This window comes from Lepidochelys kempii, chromosome 1, assembly GCF_965140265.1.
Source record: "Lepidochelys kempii isolate rLepKem1 chromosome 1, rLepKem1.hap2, whole genome shotgun sequence".
Classification (NCBI taxonomy): Eukaryota; Metazoa; Chordata; order Testudines; family Cheloniidae; genus Lepidochelys; species Lepidochelys kempii.
In genome coordinates this window covers 224,296,738-224,319,197 of record NC_133256.1, presented here as the reverse complement: position 1 = coordinate 224,319,197, position 22,460 = coordinate 224,296,738, and the positions used below count along the sequence as shown (strand labels likewise).

The following is a 22,460-nucleotide window of genomic DNA, read 5'->3' as shown; positions in this document are numbered from 1 at the left end:
CAGAAACTTAGGGGGGGAAAAATAGTCAGGAGGCATCAGGTTCTTTGCCTACCATAACCTTAGTGAAGTGATAGTGTCAAGTTAACTGTTATGGGCCAGATTCTCAGCTAATGTAAATGGTCTTCAGTCGAACTATATTGACAAACCAGCTGAGAGCATTGCCTGTATTTTTAAAAAGAAAAGGAGTACTTGTGGCACCTTAGAGACTAACCAATTTATTTGAGCATAAGCTTTCGTGAGCTACAGCTCACTTCATCGGATGCATACTGTGGAAACTGCATCCGATGAAGTGAGCTGTAGCTCACGAAAGCTTATGCTCAAATAAATTGGTTAGTCTCTAAGGTGCCACAAGTACTCCTTTTCTTTTTGCGAATACAGACTAACACGGCTGTTACTCTGAAACCTGTATTTTTAAAAACACTTGCAAGAAAATGTCTAACACCCTAGATTATGAAAATTGAAAAACTAAAATTCTTGACCTTTTTTCCATCCTTTGTGCTGTTGAATATTTGCATTATATGTAACCTGGTCAGTGACCACAGGCCTGGCTGCTTCCCTTTCTGGTTCTCCAGCAGCAGCCCAGTGCTGGAGTGCCTGCATTGCAAACACGGCATGGGAATACCTAAATCCAAACTAACAAAGCACGGTCATGAAAATACTTGTACTGGTAGTAAACTGCCTAATCATCATCATTACAAAAATCTACATTTTAGGGCAAACAAAAAAAACACAACCTCTGAGTGGTGTCTCTTCCAGTTGCTTTTAATTTAAGTTCGTGCATCTGCTTTTTTGGAGGGGTGGGATTTTGAATGAGACTTCCTTTTCTCCAAGTCTTGTTGTATTTCCAAAGGAAACTCCCGTAGGTTTTCATTAACGCAGGGGAGGCAGAACCTTTTTGAGTAGAAAAGACTACATTCCTGTAAAAAGAAATAAAAATATATATATGTAATTAGCAGTATAGAAAAATGGAATTGGTTACATTACAGCTTCTCTAAACAGTGTTTTTTCAACCTTTTTGATCCCAGGGACTGGCTTGCTGCCATCTTAAGCTATGTCAGGGAGACTTCAGGGACCAGCACTGTCCATGGTCTGGTTATCGAGAACCACTGCTATAAACCAGACTTTGTATTCACTGTTCTCCCTCCTCCATTCAGCTCATGTCGCTTCCTCACTAATGGGGAGATCATTCCTGGTTCATTCAGCAGGGTAGGAAGCCACAAGAAGCTTTCTCCCTCCAACCCCCATTCAGGGTTAAAGGCAATTGCGGTCCTTACACATTGCTACAAAGGTGGTTATGTGAGAGACCATTTCTTATGGCAGTGCCTAGCTTTACTGTAACTTCAGCTGCACCTTGGTCCATAGCCCACTACAAAATATACTATTCTTTGTACTGCTCTTTATGCTTAGTGTTGCTGGGGGCACAGATCCAGATACACAGATATTGTGGTGGTGAACTCCACAGAAATGCTTTATCAATGAACAACGGAATCTAAAACATAGTTTAATTCAATTGTGAAATTATCCACTTACCACTGCCTTCTTAAATTAGTTCTTTGGGGGGAGAAAAAGGTGATATTGAGGGGACAAAACTCTTGTAGCTAAATTGGAGTTGGCCATGTAGATTGCTTCTGCTTGAGTTTTTGCTGGGGTACTGCCACATCTGTTGTGAATAAGGCCAATGGTTTCCCTGATTCTATTGTGCGGTGACTCTTGGATCCAGCATATTTCACAGATGATTAGCCAATGCTGTAGGCCCAAAAATGTTGATCCAGTTGGCTCTAGCTAGGTACTTCTTATAAAGGAAGAGGTGAAAGCATAGCTGTGATATTTTAATCGAATTTGCAATTCACAAGTTTGCCAACCTTGAAGACAAGGTTATTAATGTATCTGTTTCTCTGCCCTGTAGTGGGACCACAGTTTATGGTTCTGCTGGTGTAGACCACTAGGTTCCACCTGCGATTCCATGCATGGAGCTGGCATTGGTATTGCTGGTGGATTATTCTTGGGGATAATGATTATTCTTCAGGGCTAATGAAGAATGCGCCTTTATATGGTTTCCTTACAGGTACTCAGTAAATTGGTTCTTTCATGCATTCAGTACTGAGATAGGTTGGTATCACTTTAGGACATACATATATCTTGGAAAGCCCCATCTCTGAGGCATGGTCTGAAAAGGTATTTGTTATACCATCTAGACAGCCTACTGGCTGTTTGTCCCTAGCTGCTCTTCATTCTTTATAATGGCACTGACAGAGTGGTGATTTTCAGTTTTTAAATTGGCCATGCTATTATTATTTCTGTTCTAGCAGGTCACACCTGGGATCAGGGCATCGCTGTGCTAGGCATTGTCCCTACATATAGCAAGAGACAATTCCTGATCTGAAGAGCCTACAACCTAAGTAGACAAGAAGGAAGCATTGTATCCCCTTTTGGAGATGATGAACTAAAGCCCACAGAGATTGAGACTTGCCTAAGATTACACCCGCAGTCTGGGGCAGAGCTGGGAATTGAACCCAGGCTTCCCAAGCCCATTGCTTTAATCACAAGACTCTGCATTGTACTTAAGTCTTCTAAGATGTAGACACTGGGTGTATTCAAGATCTTCTTCTTTGATGCTTGTCCTGCTGGGAGTCAGCCGTCCATTACCATCTACTGTTTAAGCCGTCCATTACCATCTACCTGCTATCATGCCCCCACTCTGCAGATAGTCAAGCCTTTGCTGTGGTCAGCATTAGAGAGCAAAATTCACTTCCCAGTCCTTCAAAAAAAAAAAAAAAATCTATATCTGTTCAGCTTTCCCGCTTTTGCAAAATACCCTTAAAATAACATCTGACCCCTTGGCAGTATATTTATCACTTACCCCTTTGGGATGTATTGGACCCCGGAGTTTTTAAAACTGCTTTCTTTGCATGGCATTATACGCCGTACTGAAATACATTGGCCAGGGATGTTTTAAGATATTGCTGTTAAGTTACACAGCCCACAACAGAGTACAAATAGCTCCTCTGCTGGTTTATTTTGGGTTGAAACAGTCAAGGGAATCATCTATGCTCAAGCAAATGCTTGACTCAAACAAAGTATCTCACACGGTGCTCTCAGTATTATCACTAGTATAATGCGTGCTGTGAATCACATCACAGCAAATGACCTCAGTGAGATTTAAGACTAGGAAAACAGATTAAGGTAATATAGTGAACACCTTGGCTAGTGAGTATATTCAGCCTGTATTGCTGAAGTTCTGGCTTTTTCCTTTTCACTTTTCAGATGAAAGTGAACCCATTATTGCCTGATAAATTTAAATGGTATCTCCAGACTAACTGAAGCTAAAAGCTGTCAGACCTATCCAGACAATGGAAGCTAGCAAATTAAATCCAGCATCTAAGGGGAGCCAGGTCCGGTTTTGCCAGATGTTTCTCTTGTACCATTGCACACTAACAGAAGAACTGAAAGCAACCTGCTATTATTAAAAAGTTGTCCTACATACTGATCTGCCTATTTACCACACTGCCCCAGTGAAGTGTGGCTTTCTTTAGCTTCAGAGGTTTATTAATCCACTGGGATGAGCCCAAATCTGGGAGCCACAAACTCCTGAGCTCTAATCCTAGCTCCGATTCCACGTATGGCCTTGGGCAAGTCACTTAACCTCTCCATGTCCTAGTTTCCCCTACATGAAAGAGGAACATTTACCTATCTCGCATGGACATCAAAAGGATTAGTTAGGTAACATTGGAAAAGTTCTACGGAAATGCTAAGTGTTATTGCTAAATGCATTTAGTAACCATCTTCACACATTTTGCTCTATATCAAGTCAGGCCAGTTTGGTAGGTATTCCCAATTCCTTGCACATCTGTGGCCCTGATCCCACTGATTTAGCTGTCTTTCTTTTGCCTGTTCAGGTTAGCTATTGAGGTGGGCATGTTTATTGCTGTCACTGTCACAGGTTTTTGTTAGGAAAGATACTATCTAGGAAAATCTTGAAAGCTCATACAGAAAAAGGTGCATGATCTACTAGTTGTCAGAGGGTTGTGGATCTTTTATGAAAATTAGAAAAGGCTTTTAACAGAACACTGCTCATGGCCCAAATGCATTGCTAGGCCCAAATGAATTCAAACACTTAATAAACTGCACTAATCCTTTTAGCTGACAAATGGTAGCTCTCACTTTCCTATAAGAGTTTCAGAGTGTTTGGCTGAAACTCTGAATCCATGATAAATTTAATTGGTGGAATTGAAAATACTAGTTGAAAATCTTATGTATATCAGCTGTTAAAATATCCTGAATTTAGCAATGTAATCAGTAAAGGGTGCCTGATTTACTCCTTTACATTGCTAAAGAACTCAGTGGCACATAAAAGCTTTAAGGGTTCAATCCATTTCCCACTGAAGCCCTCAAATGGCTCAAGTCTTCAGAAGAAGAAACAAATCTCAGTTTGTCATCTGATAATTTTCTGATTTCCATAAATCTAAGCAATGGAAGAGAATTTAAAAAGGGGAAATAAAGCTATCAGGAGAAAGTCTTAGAAAACTTGTAGATGTTATGACTTAATGTTTGCCCCAATTAACATAGGGAATCAAATCCATCCCTGGTGTAACTTCTCTGAAGTCAAATGAGTTATATTTGAACTTGACCCAGTGTTGCTGGCCCAAACGTATCTATGCTACATTCCTGCATTACCACTTTGATCAATGGAACGTAGAGGAATTTGGCCTCACTATCTTTCTCCTGTAGAATATTCTGTATTTTCCTCTGCTTCCTCAACAAATGCTGCCTTGCATCGGCATTTGAAATGTCTCAATTGCCCATTTGTGCTATCACACCATACCCCAATCTCCGCTCTGTCCCCTGCCCCAGCATGACTCCTACAGCAGGGTGTGCAAGAGGGGCAACAGAAAGGACTTATGGAGGCACTATGCTGTGGCTACACTGGGGATGGGACAAGTCCAGCAAGCTGTGGTACATTCATCACCCCTATCCATTGCTGGGGCAGTAAAGAGGGGGTAGAATTTGTCCCATGGTTTGTTGTAATCGCAAAGGGATCTGAAGGTTTGGAAAGAGATCTACGACTCCCTAGCACTTCTACTCACTGAAAGAGCGCTTCAGTTGGGAGTGTGAATTTCATTCTTTTGTAAGCATAATCTGCAGCAAGTTTGTACACATTCTCATTTAATACATGGAACAATGCTTATGCGCATTGGCAGGACAAAAAGGCAGCTCATTGAAAACAAACAAACTCTTTGGTTCTCCCCTGTTGCTGTTTGATCTTTCACCAATAGGTCATTGAGACTGGAAGAAAAATGAGAGCAAAAATATGCACCATGTATCACATGTTACTTACTGTGCCCACACACACCCGTCTGTTACACAAACTACACTGAGATCCAAGGATAAGGAATTTGTCCTTGTCAGGGATGAAAGGATCTTTCATGACATAGCTTTCTTCCAGGAGGCTAGAAGAAAATAATTCCATGCTTTAAAAAAACAATTTCAATTTGTGTCTGTTGTTTCCACATGAAGATCTCTTAGCAACCGATACTTTATTATTGCCATAATAGGTATTCTACACAACTTTTAACCACATTGTTTTAACCCTCATATTTATTATTATGTAGCCAAATTAAACACCTCTTCAGTACAGTCCTTTCAACTATGTGGTTTTTAATTTGGAGTCTGTTTCAAAAGTTGGCATTTACATGTAAATGCCTTTACCACTCCTAGCTATGTCAAACCTGTAAACTTAAAATTCAAACTCTCATTGGTAAGAGCTGGGTGGGTTTTTTTTTTGGTTTTTTTTTTGAGGGACCAAAAGATTCAAACCATTTTATTTTTTTTAATGAAGTTAACAGTAAAACAAAATTCACAACCTTCCCCGCCCCCTCTCTTCAGTGCTGATTTGGCAGGCAGCAATAAAGTGATCTAAAATACTCTTGTTTTAACTCTTACAAACTCAGGCTACACTGTTGCTCAAGAGCAGAGGTCGGCAACCAGGGGCAAGCAAGCCGATTTTTTCTGGTACGCTGCTGTCAGCTGGGGTCCCAGCCACCGGCCGCACTCAGCCCGCTGCCTGCCTGGGTGAACGGAACCCCACGCCGGCAGCGGGCTGAGTGGGGCTGACAGCCGGGACTCTGGTTGCCAGGAGCCAGCGGTCAGAATCCCAGACCAACGGCTGGCTGAGCCGCTCAGCCCGCCGCTGCCCCACTCAGCCCGCTGACTATCTGGAGTTCCAGCCACTGGCCCCTTGCAGCCAGGGTCCCAGCCCCCAGCCCCGCTCAGCCTGCTGCCTGCCTGGGTGAACGGAACCCCCAGCTGGCAGCAGGCTGAGCGAGGCTGCAGCCGGGACCCTGACTGGCAGGAGCCTGACTGGGTGAGCCGCTGTTGGTCTGGGGTTCTGTCTGTCACCCTGCTCAGTCTGCTGATGGTCTGGGGTTCTGGCCACCGGCGCCTTGCCAGCTGGGGTCTCAGCTGCCGGCACCGCTCAGCCCACTGCCAGCCAGGGTGAACAGAACCCCTGGCCTGCAGTGGGCTGAGCAGGGCTGGCAGCTGGGACCCCGGCTGGCAGGAGCCGGTGGAACCCCAGACCAGCAGCAGGTGAGCCGGCCTGCTGACGGTCTGGGGTTCCAGCCAGCCGGAGTCCCGGCCATCAGCCCCACTCAGCCTGCTGCTGGCCTGTGATACCAGCCGCTGGCCCCGCTAGCCTCGCTGCTGCTCTGGGGTTCCAGCGCCCAGCCCCTGCCAGCTGGGGTCCTGGCCGTTGGCCCCGCTCAGTCTGCTGCCAGTCTGGGGTTTCGTTGGGGGACCCCTGTAAATGTAAAATTTATTACTGGCATGCAAACCTTAAATTAATGAAGGTTTGGCACGCCATTTCTCAAAGGTTGCTGATCCCTGCTCAAGAGTATTAAGGTGATGCGTTGCAAGAAGTTGGCAGCTTCAGGAGGGGGAAGTCAAAGGCCTTGGGCTTCCCAGGTGCTCCAGGTGGCTCCTCAATGAAGTCAATTATGTGTCTGCTCACAGCCCTGCAAGACTGGCTCATTATTGGATGAGTTTGATTTAAATCACAGTGAAATGGACAACAGAACAAAAAAAACCCCAAAATAGTCTTATACCCCGATGCTGCCCTTTTAATGTAACTGGGAATGTGGGGGAAGGGAGGTGTTTACTCAAACACTGAACTATCCTGGAATTTTAAAGCATTATAGCTGTTGGTTCTGGGTAGAAAAGCTGGTCTATAAGCCTTGTAGGACGCTAGGCCACAAAGGATTAATTACACCTAGGCAAGGCACTGTGTATTCATGAAGACTCATTTACACCCTTAACATAGGGTTTATTTGATGCAAATCCTGGTCTTTGGGCATGTCTTCTGCTCTACCCTGAATTTTGCCCAGCTTGCATTAGAAATAGTGAGCAGAACAGAAAAACATGAACTAGGAGAGCATGGGGAATAACTTCTTTGGTTATGCTTCCATTTCACTGAATAACCCAGTTTTGTCTTCACACTCTTATGTCCCCATTGCAAAAACATGGTTCTTCGTTCTTCCGACTAGAGGGAGATTAGAAGCCTGCTGGCGCTTGGATTCATATATGGAGACCATCCTGATGAGGCAAGACTGTCTCCCATAAGTCATGGTCCAATGCCAGGCCAAGCTGGTACTGATCAACTGTTGTTACCATTTTACAGCATGCTCAGCGATCTGGCCTCAACCCAGCCAAGCACTAAGCACATACTTAATTTTAAGTCTTGTTGACTTGGATGGACTCCATGGATTTACTCATGTGCTTGAAGTTAAGCACATGGGTAAGTGGTTTGTTGGAGAGCTTGGCATTTGGCAAGATTGAACTCTGACTGCACAGTTGTTGGGCCAGACTGTACCTACCTGTTCTAGCAGAGATTTGTCTAATTCAGGCAAATACATTTCTAAAGATCTTTAAGATATATATTATATGAAAAACTATTTAAACAACCCTACAAAATGTAGTTTACCACATGCATTTAACTCAGGCATTAATTAAGGCACAAATTAGTTGATATACAGGGCATTTTGTGCAATATTGCATCATTCCACAGTGTGAGATTTATAAAATCCAAATACGTTCAATGAGAGCTACCCCAGAAGAGACTGTACTTACACAACAGAATGAGTATTTGGGGGTTTCTGCCCATAATAGCTGTATGGGGCTGTTAGCCCACATAGTTGGCATTCAAAGTCTCCTTTCGGCTGGGCTTCTTTGTGGGAATCCATCTATAAAGCTACATACATGAAAACAAATCATTTTAGATTCAAAATACAGTACTGGGAACACCCATAAAGGTAATTCAACTGACCTACTCCAATAGCCCTGTCTAGCCTCACCAATATCAGGGGAAGAATTTTGGATGATAGCGCAAAGGGCCTAAAGAGTAAACATCAAAGGGAGATCCTCTTTTTACCTTTTCTCTTCTCTTCACATATTGAAAGCCATTTATTTTTTATTATTATTTTAGGGGGTAGAGGGAATTAAATAGGTGCTTACAGCTAGGGTCCTAAATCTGTATTTAGGCTCCTTCACAAGTGGCCTGATTTTTGAGTGCTGTGTCCCCCATTAAAGTAAGCACGCTGCTCATTTAGGGCCTAGATTTCTCAAAGCTGCCTGAGGATTTGAACAGCCTATGTGTCTAAATCCCCCAGACAGCTTTGCAAATTTCAGCCAACATGCCTAAAAAGGGCTTTAGGGGCCTACCTTTATGCATGTTTTTCAAAATCTTGGCTAATCAACAGTAAGAACTGTGTTCTCTCTAGTTCCCGTTCATTTTCAACCCAGGCCACATCTTTCTGAGTTTTCAAAAAGCTTGGTTTGATGTATGTTATAGATTGCATTCTGATATAATCAGACACATGCAGCCAATTTTAACACAAGTACTGTATATATGCATGCACCAAATTAACACACATCCACGAACAAACACCTGGCTACTTAGCTGCACACAAAGTTGCCTGATTTGTATGTACAAATGCACAATTCCATGGGCACAACTATTGTGTCATATTTGAAAGTCATCAAAAATGAGTTCTGTTTTTTCCAGTTTCCTACTACCAACCCCTAACCTTTTCAGGTCCAACAGCAGTATCATCTTGTACCGTAACCCTGTCAGATCTGGGCTGGGTCAGCAAGTGAACAAGACCCTGTCAAAGGGTATCTGCTCTCTGGGGATAGACTTATCCCAGCTTCCCTGGACTGGAGCAGGTGATTCTAGTCCAGCTAATTAAAGAGAGTTGCACTCCATCTGGGCTTATAAAGGGCTGCTATTGGGCAGCTGGGGGGGATAGATTACAGTGAAGAGGTGTTTGCACCTGTGGTGGGTCCCTAGAGCTAGGGGCATAGGGAAGCAGCCCTGTAGATCAGTGGTTCCCAAACTGGGGTTCACAGAATGGTACAGGGGGGTTGCCAGAAAAATTTCACTAATGGCAGCCAGAGGATCCCACGCATTGGAGGCAGCAGTTGCAGGGCAGGGAGGACCCCACGCATTGGAGGATGGTTGCAGGGCAGACAGCCCGAGCCCCAGGGAGAGCGGAGCTGAGCCGTTTAGGCTGACAGCCCGAGCCCTGCTCCCGTCAGCGGGGAAGCCAGCAGCCCGAACCCCAGCGCTCCGCGCGGGGCTGGCAGCCCAAGCCCCAGGGAGAGCGGAGCCAGGCAGTTGGGGCTAGCAACCCAAGCCCTGGCAGTCAGCGGGACCTGCAGCCCGAGCTCAGTGGAGCTCGGTTGACCGGGGCGGTCAACAGGGTCCAGTAGCAGGAGCCCCAAGGAGTGAGGAAGAAATTTAAACTTAAATCCCTGGAAATATTCATTTTTAGGAGGGGGTTCACGAGATTTCACAATTTAGTGAAAGGGGTTTGTGGGCTGTTAAAGTTTGGGAATCACTGCTGTAGATGCTACCCCAGTGAGGAAGCAGAGCTGACTGAGGCTTAGGGTTGCCACGTCTGGTTTTCAGCCAGAAATTCTGGTCAAAAGGGGACATGTACGGTGTCTGATCAGAAGTACTGACTGGACACCAAATGTCTAGTTACTGCCTGCAGGGATGCTGGAATAGGGGGTTACTGCCTGCAAATGCCACTCCCAACCTGCTCCCTGCTAACTGGGGCTGGGGACTGGGAGGGGCCACGGTGAGGTACAGAACAGTGAGGCAGATAGGCTCCATGTCTGCTCCCAGGCTGGCTCTGCAGGCAGCAGGTGAGTCCCAGGGGAGGGGGAGTGAGTAAGTGGGGGAGAGGCCTGTAGCATCTGGTTTTAAGAAACTGCAAAGTTGGTAAATCCGCTGAGGTCAGGAGGCTGCTAGGAACTGGAGTGCCAGAGACCCCTGGGAGGGGTGGCTCTGAAACTTGGGCCAAGAATGGAGTTAAGACAGTGTTCTGGTTCCCCCCCACCTCTGTTTAAAGACCCTCCTCTTCCTAAGACTCTCACCTTGGTGCTGGTGGTTCGGACCCTTCCTTTGGGGTCAGTACTGTAGGAACGTCCCATCAAAGTGTGAGGGAGCCCTGGGCTGCTGGAAGGTCTATTTTTTCAGATGAATTAAGAAGGGGAACCTGCCCACCTGTTATTAAATAGCACGTGACACTTTCCAAAGGAGGAAGGGGTCCGAATCCTGCACTTGCAAGGATCACAATGGACTGAGGTCAAGGAGACGCCACACGGGTTCAGCACTCTTTCCACACACAGATCATAATGCAGGTTTGGGGATTTAGTGTGCTAATCTCAGTCTCCCGAGCACAGTTCACTTCAGGAACAGCCTCTCTCATATTCCTCTGTAACTAAAATTCACCAGCAGTTTCAACTGGACAGCCTATTCCTCACTTCATACTCTAATGATGCTACTATCGTCAATGCCTGAGGGGACTTCATCTCTGTGGGAACCCTCTACATCTTTTAGCTTCCTCAAAGGGGCAGTGAAACACTTAAAGTGCTTTAAGAAAAGGAGGACTTGTGGCACCTTAGAGACTAACCAATTTATTTGAGCATAAGCTTTTGTGAGCTACAGCTCACTTCATCGGATGATGCATTCAGAATTGTATTTTCCACTGAATGCATCCGATGAAGTGAGCTGTAGCTCACGAAAGCTTATGCTCAAATAAATTTGTTAGTCTCTGAGGTGCCACAAGTCCTCCTTTTCTTTTTGCGAATACAGACTAACACGGCTGCTACTCTGAAACCTGTTAAAGTGCTTTGAGAAATCTGGATTAGATCTGGGCTGTGTATGTGCAATGTATTCTTTCAAGCAGAGGTTCTTAAAATCAGCTATGTACAAAATGCACTTAAAGGATCAGTTGTGAAGCCTGCATTTTAGATGACCAAAAAACTCCTCCATGTGTAATTAGTAGCAAAACAAATATATCCCTGTATCCAAATGAGATTCTGTGACCTCATTTGGAGTATTGTATGTTTAATTTGGTGACCCAAATTGCAATTATTCAAATGGTGGTAAAGAATGCACTGTAGGCCAGTGAGGATTGTTTGAAGTAAGGCATTTAAATAAAATCAAATTACAGTATCTCTGAGGGGTCTCACAGATTGTCGAGTGTGTGAGTTCAGATTAAAAGACCAGATAACTCGGGGTTCTGAATTGAAATAGATTAGATACAGAAAGGAGTTGCTGGCATGTAGAATAGACATGGCTCAGGGACTACTAAAGGGAAGGAATGACGTATATGTAGAAACATGTCTGGCTACAGCAGTTGAAAATCATGTGATCCTGCCTGTACGGCAGTGACTGGATTAGGTGAACCTCCATTGGACTCAAAGCAATGAGACACTTACATGAAACTTGATGTAGCTGATGCAACTGGAACAGCATTTTTCCTGAGCCTCATACCCTAACCAAGTGTTCTCTAGTATTTTCTCAGTGAGGTAGACTGAGAGGCCATGCTAACAAATTCACTATCAGGAAATAGTATTTTCTCTCCATGCAACATACGAAAAATCAACCAGAAACCATTCCTTTGCTGGGCAGGACACACAGTCTCAAAGCTCCAAAGAACTCCCAAGGAGGAACAACATTTAAAAAATAAACCTTTAGTAATCATTACAGGTGAAGCAGTGGCCTAAAGGGACTCAAAATCTTTCCAGGTGTTGGTATCGGTTTCCTCCTTTAAAATGCCCACATCCTCTCAGACAATGGGGAATTTCTGAAGAAGCGCCATGTTCCAGTGATGTGTAATATTATCTGGCAAGTTTGCCATGCATCGGCTGCCGCTGAGAGTGGTGCGAGGAGCGCCAGGAGCTGGGAGTCCTGGTGCTGCAGATTAGGTCCAACGACAATTGTCACCCCGAGCACCAGGGGCATGCTGGAGGGGACCCTGAAGGCAGCCATCCACTCACTGTACATGGAAACCCTGAAGTGTAAACCGGACCAGGGTAAAGCCTTCGAACTGACCAGCAGGTGGGATGCCAGCAACCACTTCCTCGCCGGGGGCGGCTTCACCCATTTCGCCAACTGGTGGTTCATCCACCATGCCTGGCTCAACTGCATCCCGCTCAATGGAGCCGTCCGCCATGGGAACTGACACAAGCGTTGCAGGAAGTGCGGCTACTCGAACGAGACCCTGCCCCATGTCCTGTGCAGCTGCAAGCCCCACTCCAGAGCCTGGCAGCTGCGCCACAACGCCATCCAGAACAGCCTGGTGAAAGCCATCGTACCGCGCCTGGGGGAGGTCGCCGTGAACTGCCACTTGCGACCTGACATGGTAGTCACCGACGAGGCCCAGAGGAAGATCATCCTCATCGACATCACGTCTCCTTTGAGAACAGGACCCCGGCCTTCCATGAAGCCCGAGCTCGTAAGCTGGAAAAATACGCCCCCCTGGCCGACACCTTGAGAGCGAAGGATTACGAGATGGATGCCCTGATCGTCGGAGCCCTGGGCGCTTGGGACCCCAGCAACGAGCGTGTGCTGTGGACCTGTGGGATCAGTCGACGCTATACACGGCTCGTGCGGCGCCTCTTGGTCTCGGACACCATCCGATGGTCCAGGGACACCTACATCGAACACATCACCGGCCACCGACAGTACCAGGAGGTGTGAGCCGGTACGACATCATGCATCAACTATGGGAAAGGGACTGTCATAAATATAAAGGGAAGGGTAAACCCCTTTGAAATCCCTCCTGGCCAGGGGAAAGCTCCTCTCACCTGTAAAGGGTTAAGAAGCTAAAGGTAACCTCGCTAGCACCTGACCAAAATGACCAATGAGGAGACAAGATACTTTCAAAAGCTGGGAGGAGGGAGAGAAACAAAGGGTCTGTGTCTGTCTGTATGCTGGTTTCTGCCAGGGATAGACCAGGAATGGAGCCTTAGAACTTTTAGTAAGTAATCTAGCTAGGTATGTGTTAGATTATGATTTCTTTAAATGGCTGAGAAAAGAATTGTGCTGAATAGAATAACTATTTCTGTCTGCGTATCTTTTTTGTAACTTAAGGTTTTGCCTAGAGGGGTTCTCTACGTTTTTGAATCTAATTACCCTGTAAGATATCTACCATCCTGATTTTACAGGGGGGATTTCTTTATTTCTATTTACTTCTATTTTTTATTAAAAGTCTTCTTGTAAAAAACTGAATGCTTTTTCATTGTTCTCAGATCCAAGGGTTTGGGTCTGTGGTCACCTATGCAAATTGGTGAGGCTTTTTACCAAACCTTGTCCAGGAAGTGGGGTGCAAGGTTTTGGGAAGTATTTTGGGGGGAAGGACGCGTCCAAACAGCTCTTCCCCAGTAACCAGTATTAGTTTGGTGGTGGTAGCGGCCAGTCCAAGGATAACGGGTGTAATATTTTGTACCTTGGGGAAGTTTTGACCTAAGCTGGTAAAGATAAGCTTAGGAGGTTTTTCATGCAGGTCCCCACATCTGTACCCTAGAGTTCAGAGTGGGGGAGGAACCTTGACAGGGACTGAGAGACTTTTTCCATTGGATCATATGAACTGGAACCATAAACTCACTGAACATTAAATCCCACCAAATAAGGGTAGATCCATCCCCATCATCGTATCCACTCACACACTTTATACTCCACACCTGAACATAGCCATTATATGGACAATATACCCCCGTATCTCAATGTCTGTACTTTGACCGGTTAAACTTTTACCCCCAATCAGGGAGATTGCAGATTATGTATTCCTTACGCCAACCGTTCCTAAACCGAATTTCACACCCCTTGATAATCTGTACCTTATTCCCTGATAACCAGAAACTTCTATGCTTAAACTCTGTACCGTTTTCTTTTTACTTCAACATTATCTTAATAAAATTATCTGGCAAGTTTGTGGTTAATGGTAAACTTGTTAATATTGCTCATTTACAGCTTGATTCTGCAAGGCACAGAGCATTTTGGTCCTAAAGCCAAAGCACTTAAGCACTTACTAACTTTAGGCATGCGAGTACATTCATTGAAATGAATGTAACTACTCATGCTTAATGTTAAACAGATGTTTAAATGCTTTACTGGATTGGGGTCAGAGTGCCCAGCACCTTGTAGCATCAACCTACAAGTGTGGTTAGAAACCTGGTGGGGGGAGATGCCCTGATGCCATGGTGATGGTGGTGCAATATATATTTTAATTCAATACCAAGAAACCATTTATAATTAAGACACAGTTTAGTCTAGTGATGGGATAAGGGAATGTTCCCTTGACTGATGTATGGTGTGGATTTGGATGGATGGGTCTAAATGCAGTTCTCTCAGGGCTCCTAAAAACTTCTGAGCTGCTCTGCTTGGAGCATTGTGCTAGTAAGATTTTAAAGCATGCCAGAAATAATAAATCACCATTAAATGGTCAGGGTCAGCGACAGTAAGGAATCTGACTTTCTGTGCTTCTCTTCTCATTAGCCCAGGTCTTTCCAATGTGTATTTTAAGCACTGACTCTTGATCCTTCATAGGACCCCTGAGTGACTGAAGAGCTAGATAAACTATACAATACACATTGTTCACACACAGATAAACAATTTGATAGGGTGTCAAGAAAAACCTTGCACTAACACACCTTTAATTCTTTCAAATTAAGTCCCTTTCAGGGACTTGGTTTTCCATGTAGGGTGTTCTCCTATTATTTAGAGATAGTGATAACCTACCAGAACATTTAGGGCCTAATCCTGTAAGGTGCTGAGTGTCCTCAACTCAAGAGTGCAGGAGCTGCTCAGTACCTTGTGGGAGCTGGTCCCCGGTCCCTAGCCCAGCTAATTCAGAATTACGCTGGAGTGCTTTGTTTTACCCAAAAATCAGCACTGGGACGCAATCACCTCCCTTAGAAAGCTAATCTGTTGAACAATCAATCTTATTGTTAAAAGCATTTTTCTCTTTCATCCATTATTTCTAGTTAATCCACTCTGAACAGTTCCCTTCCTGCCCAGCTCCTTCCTGTTGATGCCATTCAGGTACTTGTAGGTCATTTCTTTGCTGTCTCCCTACCTCTCCTATATGAATACAGATCTTCCTTTCACCTACCCTACCTTGATTTAGGGTAACTAGTCAGGAATTGAGAATAATGGCCAACTGAAGTGTAGCCATCATATGGCTTTCACTTATCCTTTCACTCCAGGAGATCATTTCACGGAATTAAATCCTCCTGTCTCCCTCTATCTGACTCCCTGAGGACAGGAGGATATTTCAGTGTTGCTAGCCATTATTCACTTGCAATGCACAGCCTCCCTCTAGCTGTTGAGTGTATTACCACAGCATGCCCTAGCCCCACTACTTAAAGAGAGCCTGTGGCTAGCCTTAAATCTGTCTCCCAAGCGGCAACATGACATGCAATCCAGAGCGCCACCAGACTAGCCCTGAAGACAGTCTTAAACATGAAAGCAAGTGTGGCAACTGAAAAGTCCTAAGAATCTTTGAATATGCACAGTGTGTCAAGGGGGTTTGTAAAATATGCTATCAAATCCTTTCCTTGAGTAAAGAACTCTTTAAACATAAGCTACAGCTCAAAAATGTGTCTCCTTAGATGCTGCGGAGTCAATCTATATATTTCTTTAAGATTTAACAAGGAAAAGAGAACGTCAACATTAAAAAAAAAATTGGATTAGGCAGGTATCTCCAAGAAAGAGTATATATACTGAGAAGAATTTCAGTGCATCGTGAGGAGGATTCCATGATGAGCCTAAATGCTGCCACATACTGTAATTAAGTGGTGAGTGTGTATACAGTATATGTACCTATGTCCTCTAGTGGCTAGAATCAGAATTGCGCAACTGTGTGTTATTGGCTCTATACTGTTAATAGGGATTCTCCGCTAGCTCAAGTGTTTGTCCCCTCCTCATACCCATCTAGGGTGACAATTCTAGGGGAGGCATGTGATAGGAATGAGAGAGAAAATAATCCCCATAATTAAACATGCTCAGAAGATTCTCAGCATGTTAGGGTTGTACAGCATCAGGCCACCTCCTTGCTTGAACTGATTTTGTCCCTACTTAAGTTAATTTATGACTGCTTTGTTAAAGTAATTTCCCTGGTGGAAAATAAGGTAGGAATGCTCTATCACAGTGCTTGTTCTCTCCTTCCTCCAGGTTACCATTTAAGAATAGTTACAGTGGGCCACACAAATGCAGATGAAAGTACCACTGTTCTTAAACACAATCTAACTTAACACTTTCCAAACTGCAAAAATCATGGTGTGATTTTTTTTAAGCAGAAATATGCAGCAAAAGAGAACATAAAGTGTTGAGAAATAAGAAACTGGCACTGTTAAAATAATCTTGGCAAGCATAAATTATAGCTCCAGCGATGTAGAATACATGTGTGTGGATGTTATTAGGCGGTTGCTATGAGATGCCAGATCTCCTCCATAGCTAGAAAGAAGTTCAGAGTTAGCATATAGAAGAGATTGGCCCTTTCCATTAAAATCTGCATGAAATATGTCTCTGGTTTGCTTACCACCATCCACTAAGTAGCATGGACTGAGTTACAGCTGAAAAGCTGCCCAGTTACTTAAATACACATAAGTATTTAAAAAAAACCAAAAAAACAAACTTATGAAAAGAATTTAAGGGGCAATAGTGCCAAACTCAAAACACTGAAAGCCAGGAAATACATAGCAAAGTTATATCGCTACATATATAGTTTTCCACATACACCCACCCACACTAATAGTACATGAGCCCTATTCTAGTGTAGCCAAGCACTCTAGCATGTTAGCTAGGAAACATACTCTGCTTGTCTGGGTCTCAAATAGCAGTGATCAATCCCATCAAGACAGGGATCTGGCCGAGGATGTTTGAGGAGAACACGGATGTTCTCGCCACTCTAACTTTTGAGTTTCCCTTTCCAGGGGAGAAGTCTGGAAGTTTGGGGTTCTTGCACAAGCATCTCAAAGCCTTTGTGGAAGAAGTCTGCCAGAAGGATTTGTAAATAGGATGGGAAAAGTTTGCAGCAAAACTTCAGTCATTCTTTCAGTATGGCTTACAAATGGAGTACATCCTTCAGTCATGGACTAGTTACTTGAACACGTGCTGAGCTAGGATACGTCTAGCCTGCAGTCAGTAGGTGTGACTGCAGCTCAAGCTGACCTACCCATGCTAGCCTTTATCCAACTAGCTCAGGTCCTGGGACAGTAAAACCAGGGCAGTGAGAGTTTCATCAGGGGTTAGCCACGCGAGGCATTATCCAGGGTTCTGGGTTGGTTTGTACAACCCATGCTGAAGCTCATGCTGCCATGGCTTCACTGCACCAGTACCTGAGCTCGCAAGATTAAAGCTAGATCCAGTATGTCAGCTTGAGCGCCAATAGCACCTAGTGATGTAAGGCAAGCCTCTGTTTTCTGTAGCCACCCACAGAACCCATATATGAATTATTCCCACCCTATAAATAAGCCTCCCATGTTGTGAATTTTTAAGGTGCTCTGGATAAAGCACTGGAATGCCCTTATTCAGCCCTCTGTCAGTGTGCTTAGCCAGTCTGTTCATCTAGGGGAGGTTCTTCTCCCCAGCCCTAATTTTAGGGATCCTTTGAGCTATTTGGCCTGGGACAGTACACAGGCATTACGGTCCAACTGCTTGTTTCAACACCAGTTTCTTGGGTGTTGCTGTCAAAAAAAGAGCCAGGTCTGACAATTTTCCATATTTTACTGTGTAACCGAGATAAGATGTGACCTTAGTATAGGTTATCGCCGCTGTCTGAGGCAGAACACCTTTTCCTGTAAATCTTAGGGACGTTTCACTCACCATTAGATCTGCACAACCTATTTTCTGAAGTAGAGGTGTCTGAATTCTTCCCTCTACCCTGTCCAAAAGGGATTTTGGCCCAATCCTCAGCTGTGCTTCAGCTCCCTCAGTCACAGCCGAGAAGGAGGAGAGCAGGTGGGGCCCTTTTATGGCCCCACATCGATGAAAATGTCACCCTTTTGGCTTAAAACCGATTGCTGAGGCCACTAATGCTGCAGGTCTGGAATGTTCCCAGTTGCCAATGTATTGGAGAGGTGCGGAGCTAGCTCTGGTTAGCCTTCAGGAGGCTTCAGACTCAAGAGAGAGAATTCTCCAATAGTCTCAAAGAATCAGAGTCACATGATAAGTAATATTTCTTTAGCCTCGATTTCCCCCATCTATAGAGTAGGGAAGGCTAAGGTTACACCGGGAATCAATGGCAAAGGTTAGCATATAGAATCCAGATCTCCAGATTCTCACGCTGTCTCCATTAATTAGAGCATTTTTTCAGCAAAACCCGCTTCCACTCCCTAAAAAACACAAGACTGATTTGATGTGCCCCTATATAGTGGGGCACCCAAGGTTCTGCTTCATTGCATTGGTTTGAAGGAAGGGCCATAATTCTTCTCACTTCCACACTTCAGTTCCCAGGCTATGAAATGACAATCCTCAGTGTGCCAACTGCTGGGGCTGTTCCCTATCCTGGGAAACCATATCACATCCTCAGCCAGAGCAAAGGGAGAGCAGCATTTTTCACTGCACTGCAGGATTGAGGACCCCGAGTGCCGATAACAGCTTGTCTTTACTTAGAAATTGTACTGCTTTAATTATACCAGCATAGTTATGCTAGTATAATCCCCTAAAATGGATGCAGTTATACTGGTAAAAAGAAGTTTAGAGCAGTCTAATTTATTCCCCATACAAGAGGGGAAATAAACTATAGTGATATAAAGGACCTTTATACTGGTGTAACTGCATCCAAGCCTTGGGGTGTACCAGTATAATTATATCCATTTAAAAAACAAAATCACACTCCTAATTGTGTGTGTGTGTGTGTGTGTGTGTGTGCGTCTCCCCAGGAAAAAGGGTGGGGTGGGTGAGAAAGCCTGGATTTCTGCTGGACATGGCCCACCTTGATTACCATGCACATTGTAGGGAGAGTGGTCACTTTGGATGAGCTATTACCAGCAGGAGAGTGCGTTTGTGTGTGTATGGGGGTGGGGGGGTGAGAATTCCTGCACAAATCCAGGTTATGGCCCACCTTGATTATCATGCACATTGTGTAGAGAGTTGTCACTTTGGATGGGCTATTACCAGCAGGAGAGTGAGTTTGTGTGTGGGGGGGTGGAGGGTGAGAAAACCTGGATTTGTGCTGGAAATGGCCCAACTTGATGATCACTTTAGATAAGCTATTACCAGCAGGACAGTGGGGTGGGAGGAGGTATTGTTTCATGATCTCTGTGTGTATATAAAGTCTGCTGCAGTTTCCACGGTATGCATCCAATGAAGTGAGCTGTGGCTCACGAAAGCTCATGCTCAAATAAATTGGTTAGTCTCTAAGGTGCCACAAGTCCTCCTTTTCTTTTTACTCCTAATTGAAATAGTTATACCACTGTCAATGCAAAATCTAGGAGCAGACCACACTTAAGCGTTCTATAGTTTGCTGGCATTTTGTAATACATGTGTAAAGACTCCCCTCCACTTTGTTAATATGAACTGTTCCAATTCTTTCCATGGAAAGAATTTCACAGAAATATACTCGGTAAATAATAACAAGGAGTCCTTGCGGCACCTTAGAGACTAACAAATTTATTTGGGCATAAGTTTTCGTGGGCTAGAACCCACTCCACGCATCTGATGAAAGCTTAGGCCCAGATAAATTTCTTCGTCTCTAAGGTGCCACAAGGACTCCTCGTTGTTTTTGCTGATACAGACTAACAGGGCCACCATTCTGAAACTTGGTAAATAATGGGTCTCCATGAACAGAAGAGCAAGAAATAAATCAATCAATCAATAAAAACAACCGGAACTGTTCCCAGGACCAAGAGTTGGGAAAAGAGGGAGATATCTTGGGGCCCTTGTTTAAAAAATCCTGACATCTCTATGGCCCTTCTCTTATTCAAGGGTGCCTTTTCATCGCTTACAACAGCCTCCCATACTGACAGAGCTCTTCAGCCTGCTAGAATATGCATCCGATGAAGTGAGCTGTAGCTCACGAAAGCTTATGCTCAAATAAATTGGTTAGTCTCTAAGGTGCCACAAGTCCTCCTTTTCTTGTTACCCACATCAGTATCTCTTACTAAAGGCACTGGGATGACCATCAATGCCTAGCTGTTGCCTAACTGCCCATTCACGTATAGGGGACATGGATTCTAACTCATTAGGCAGTGCCAGCTGCCAGTGCATAAACTGCGAATGACACAGACAATATACGCCGTGTGTCAGAATCTACTTAGCCTTAGGGACCCAAGGTGCTGCTGCTCGTTCAGGTTGTGGCACTACAAGTTAAAAGGGACACTGTCCATATATATATATATATATATATATATATATATATATATATATAATGTTTTAAAAATAAAACTTACCCTTGTTCCCAATAACCCAGTGGAAACTTGACACTGAAACATGCCTGCAGATTCAACAGACCCTCTTGCTGGCTGCAGCCATCATCTGAGCCGCAGGCTTCCTGGTTCCCGTGCACTGCTCGTGATGACATCAGAGGCTCATGCACTCTTCCCCTCCCGCTCTTTAAAGGAGCAGTGTTCAGTCAACATCGACAGGGCGGACCCACCTGCTGCTTTGCCGTGCGTAGCTAGGGCTTTCTGGTACAGCAAGAGTCCTAAATTATGTGTGGAGAAAGCCGTCCAGGGCTTCAGGTTAGAAGCCAAATAATCTGCATGATGGTGTATTTTCAGTTCAAAGATTCAGAGAACTTTGGATCAGATGTGTGTGTGTTTCGAGGATACCAATCTGAATTAAACACGGGAGACAAAAGTAAAAGATATAATAGCCATTGGTTTCCACCAGTTTTCCAGTAGCATAGGTCTTTTGCACAGAAAAATGATTGAAATATCGGGCAGTCTGTTAAACTTCCAAGATCCCAAACATTTGGGAACTTCTTAGTCACTTTGTGAATTAAATTCAGCAGAAGTTTATATCTCCATGCCTCACTCAGATACTTTGAAATACACTGAGGAGCCAAACCTTTATTTATTCTGTAATATTTGGTGTTACATTTATAGGTGTATTGGCAAAATAACCAGCCTTTCCCTTACACAGGACCAGAATGAACCAGAACCAATATGACCACCGCTCCCACCACCATCACCATCATCAACGGTTGTCAACAGCCCCATATTACAAGGGATGTCCCTTATTTAAATAGAAAATTACCTGTCCCGTGCTTCACCTCTGTACAACAAAATTGGGAGTTGCAAAAAGCAGCATGAAATACCCCTGGCAAATGTAGGGGAGTACTGCTTATTATTATTAATAATAATCATGATTATGATGGGGTGTATTCCCTTATCTTCTAAATACAACATTGAAACCCTATCTCCCTCCCACCCACCCATCTACACCATCACTGCCACCGCACCTACACAGACAGGGGAAACCAGCATATGCAGAACCCCATTGAGGTCTGTGCCGCCCCCAACAGGCTGTAGAGCACAGTGCGGGCTCCCTGCTCTTAATATGCTGGGTAGTGGATTTGGGATAGAGTGGTTTGGAGCCAATGTATCTATGACTGCAGATTCATTGGACGTAGTAACCCCTTTCCTCTCCATGTAGATAGAGTAGCTGTGAAGTCTGCTACAGACCTGATGCTCCAGTAGCAGCTGCAGAGCTACACTGCACAAAGGCACGCCCCGCCCACCCTCCACCCCAGGCGCTCCGAACCTTTTCATCAGGCCCCTGCCCCATGGACCCAACCGGCCTCCCCGCCCCTTCTCTGTGAGCCGGCTGCACGACTTGCAGCCGGTTCGTTTCCAGACCGCGCCAAAGAAATACCTATACATACTCATGCTCCACACCCTTTACTTCCTCACCCTCGCGTCCCGCCCTGACACAAAGTGGCAGAACCTCCTGCCACCTCTAGAGGGTGAGGAGCCCCCGGTGGGCCAGCCTATACTCCACCCCGGTCCCGGGGCCCACCGGGGATATCAGCTGGCCTCCTTCATGGGGCCGTGAGCCCGGGTGTGTACTTGGCGCGGTTTTCCCGTCCCGGACACCTGACCCTTCTGTGGCATGAGGGACACTCTGGCGCACGTTTACTTGGAGTGCGCCAGGTTGCAGCCCCTATTCC

The 22,460-nt window shown here is 44.9% G+C and overlaps 1 protein-coding gene across 2 annotated transcripts; it reads right to left on the bottom strand.

Annotated features, from left to right (window-relative positions):
• Nucleotides 1-337: 337 nt before the first annotated feature.
• On the bottom strand, nucleotides 338-20,857 carry CDPF1 (cysteine rich DPF motif domain containing 1). 2 transcript variants are annotated; one of them, XM_073315781.1, is made up of 4 exons: nucleotides 20,740-20,857; nucleotides 8,122-8,242; nucleotides 5,336-5,447; nucleotides 338-917 (listed from the first exon to the last, which is right to left on the bottom strand). In XM_073315781.1, the coding sequence occupies exons 2-4, from the start codon at nucleotides 8,232-8,234 to the stop codon at nucleotides 768-770; spliced, it is 375 nt and encodes a 124-aa protein (XP_073171882.1). In that variant the 5' UTR covers nucleotides 8,235-8,242; nucleotides 20,740-20,857; the 3' UTR covers nucleotides 338-767. The 2 variants fall into 2 exon arrangements, with proteins under 2 accessions (XP_073171882.1, XP_073171893.1); XM_073315792.1 differs by lacking the exon at nucleotides 20,740-20,857 and adding an exon at nucleotides 11,782-12,589.
• Nucleotides 20,858-22,460: the final 1,603 nt, after the last annotated feature.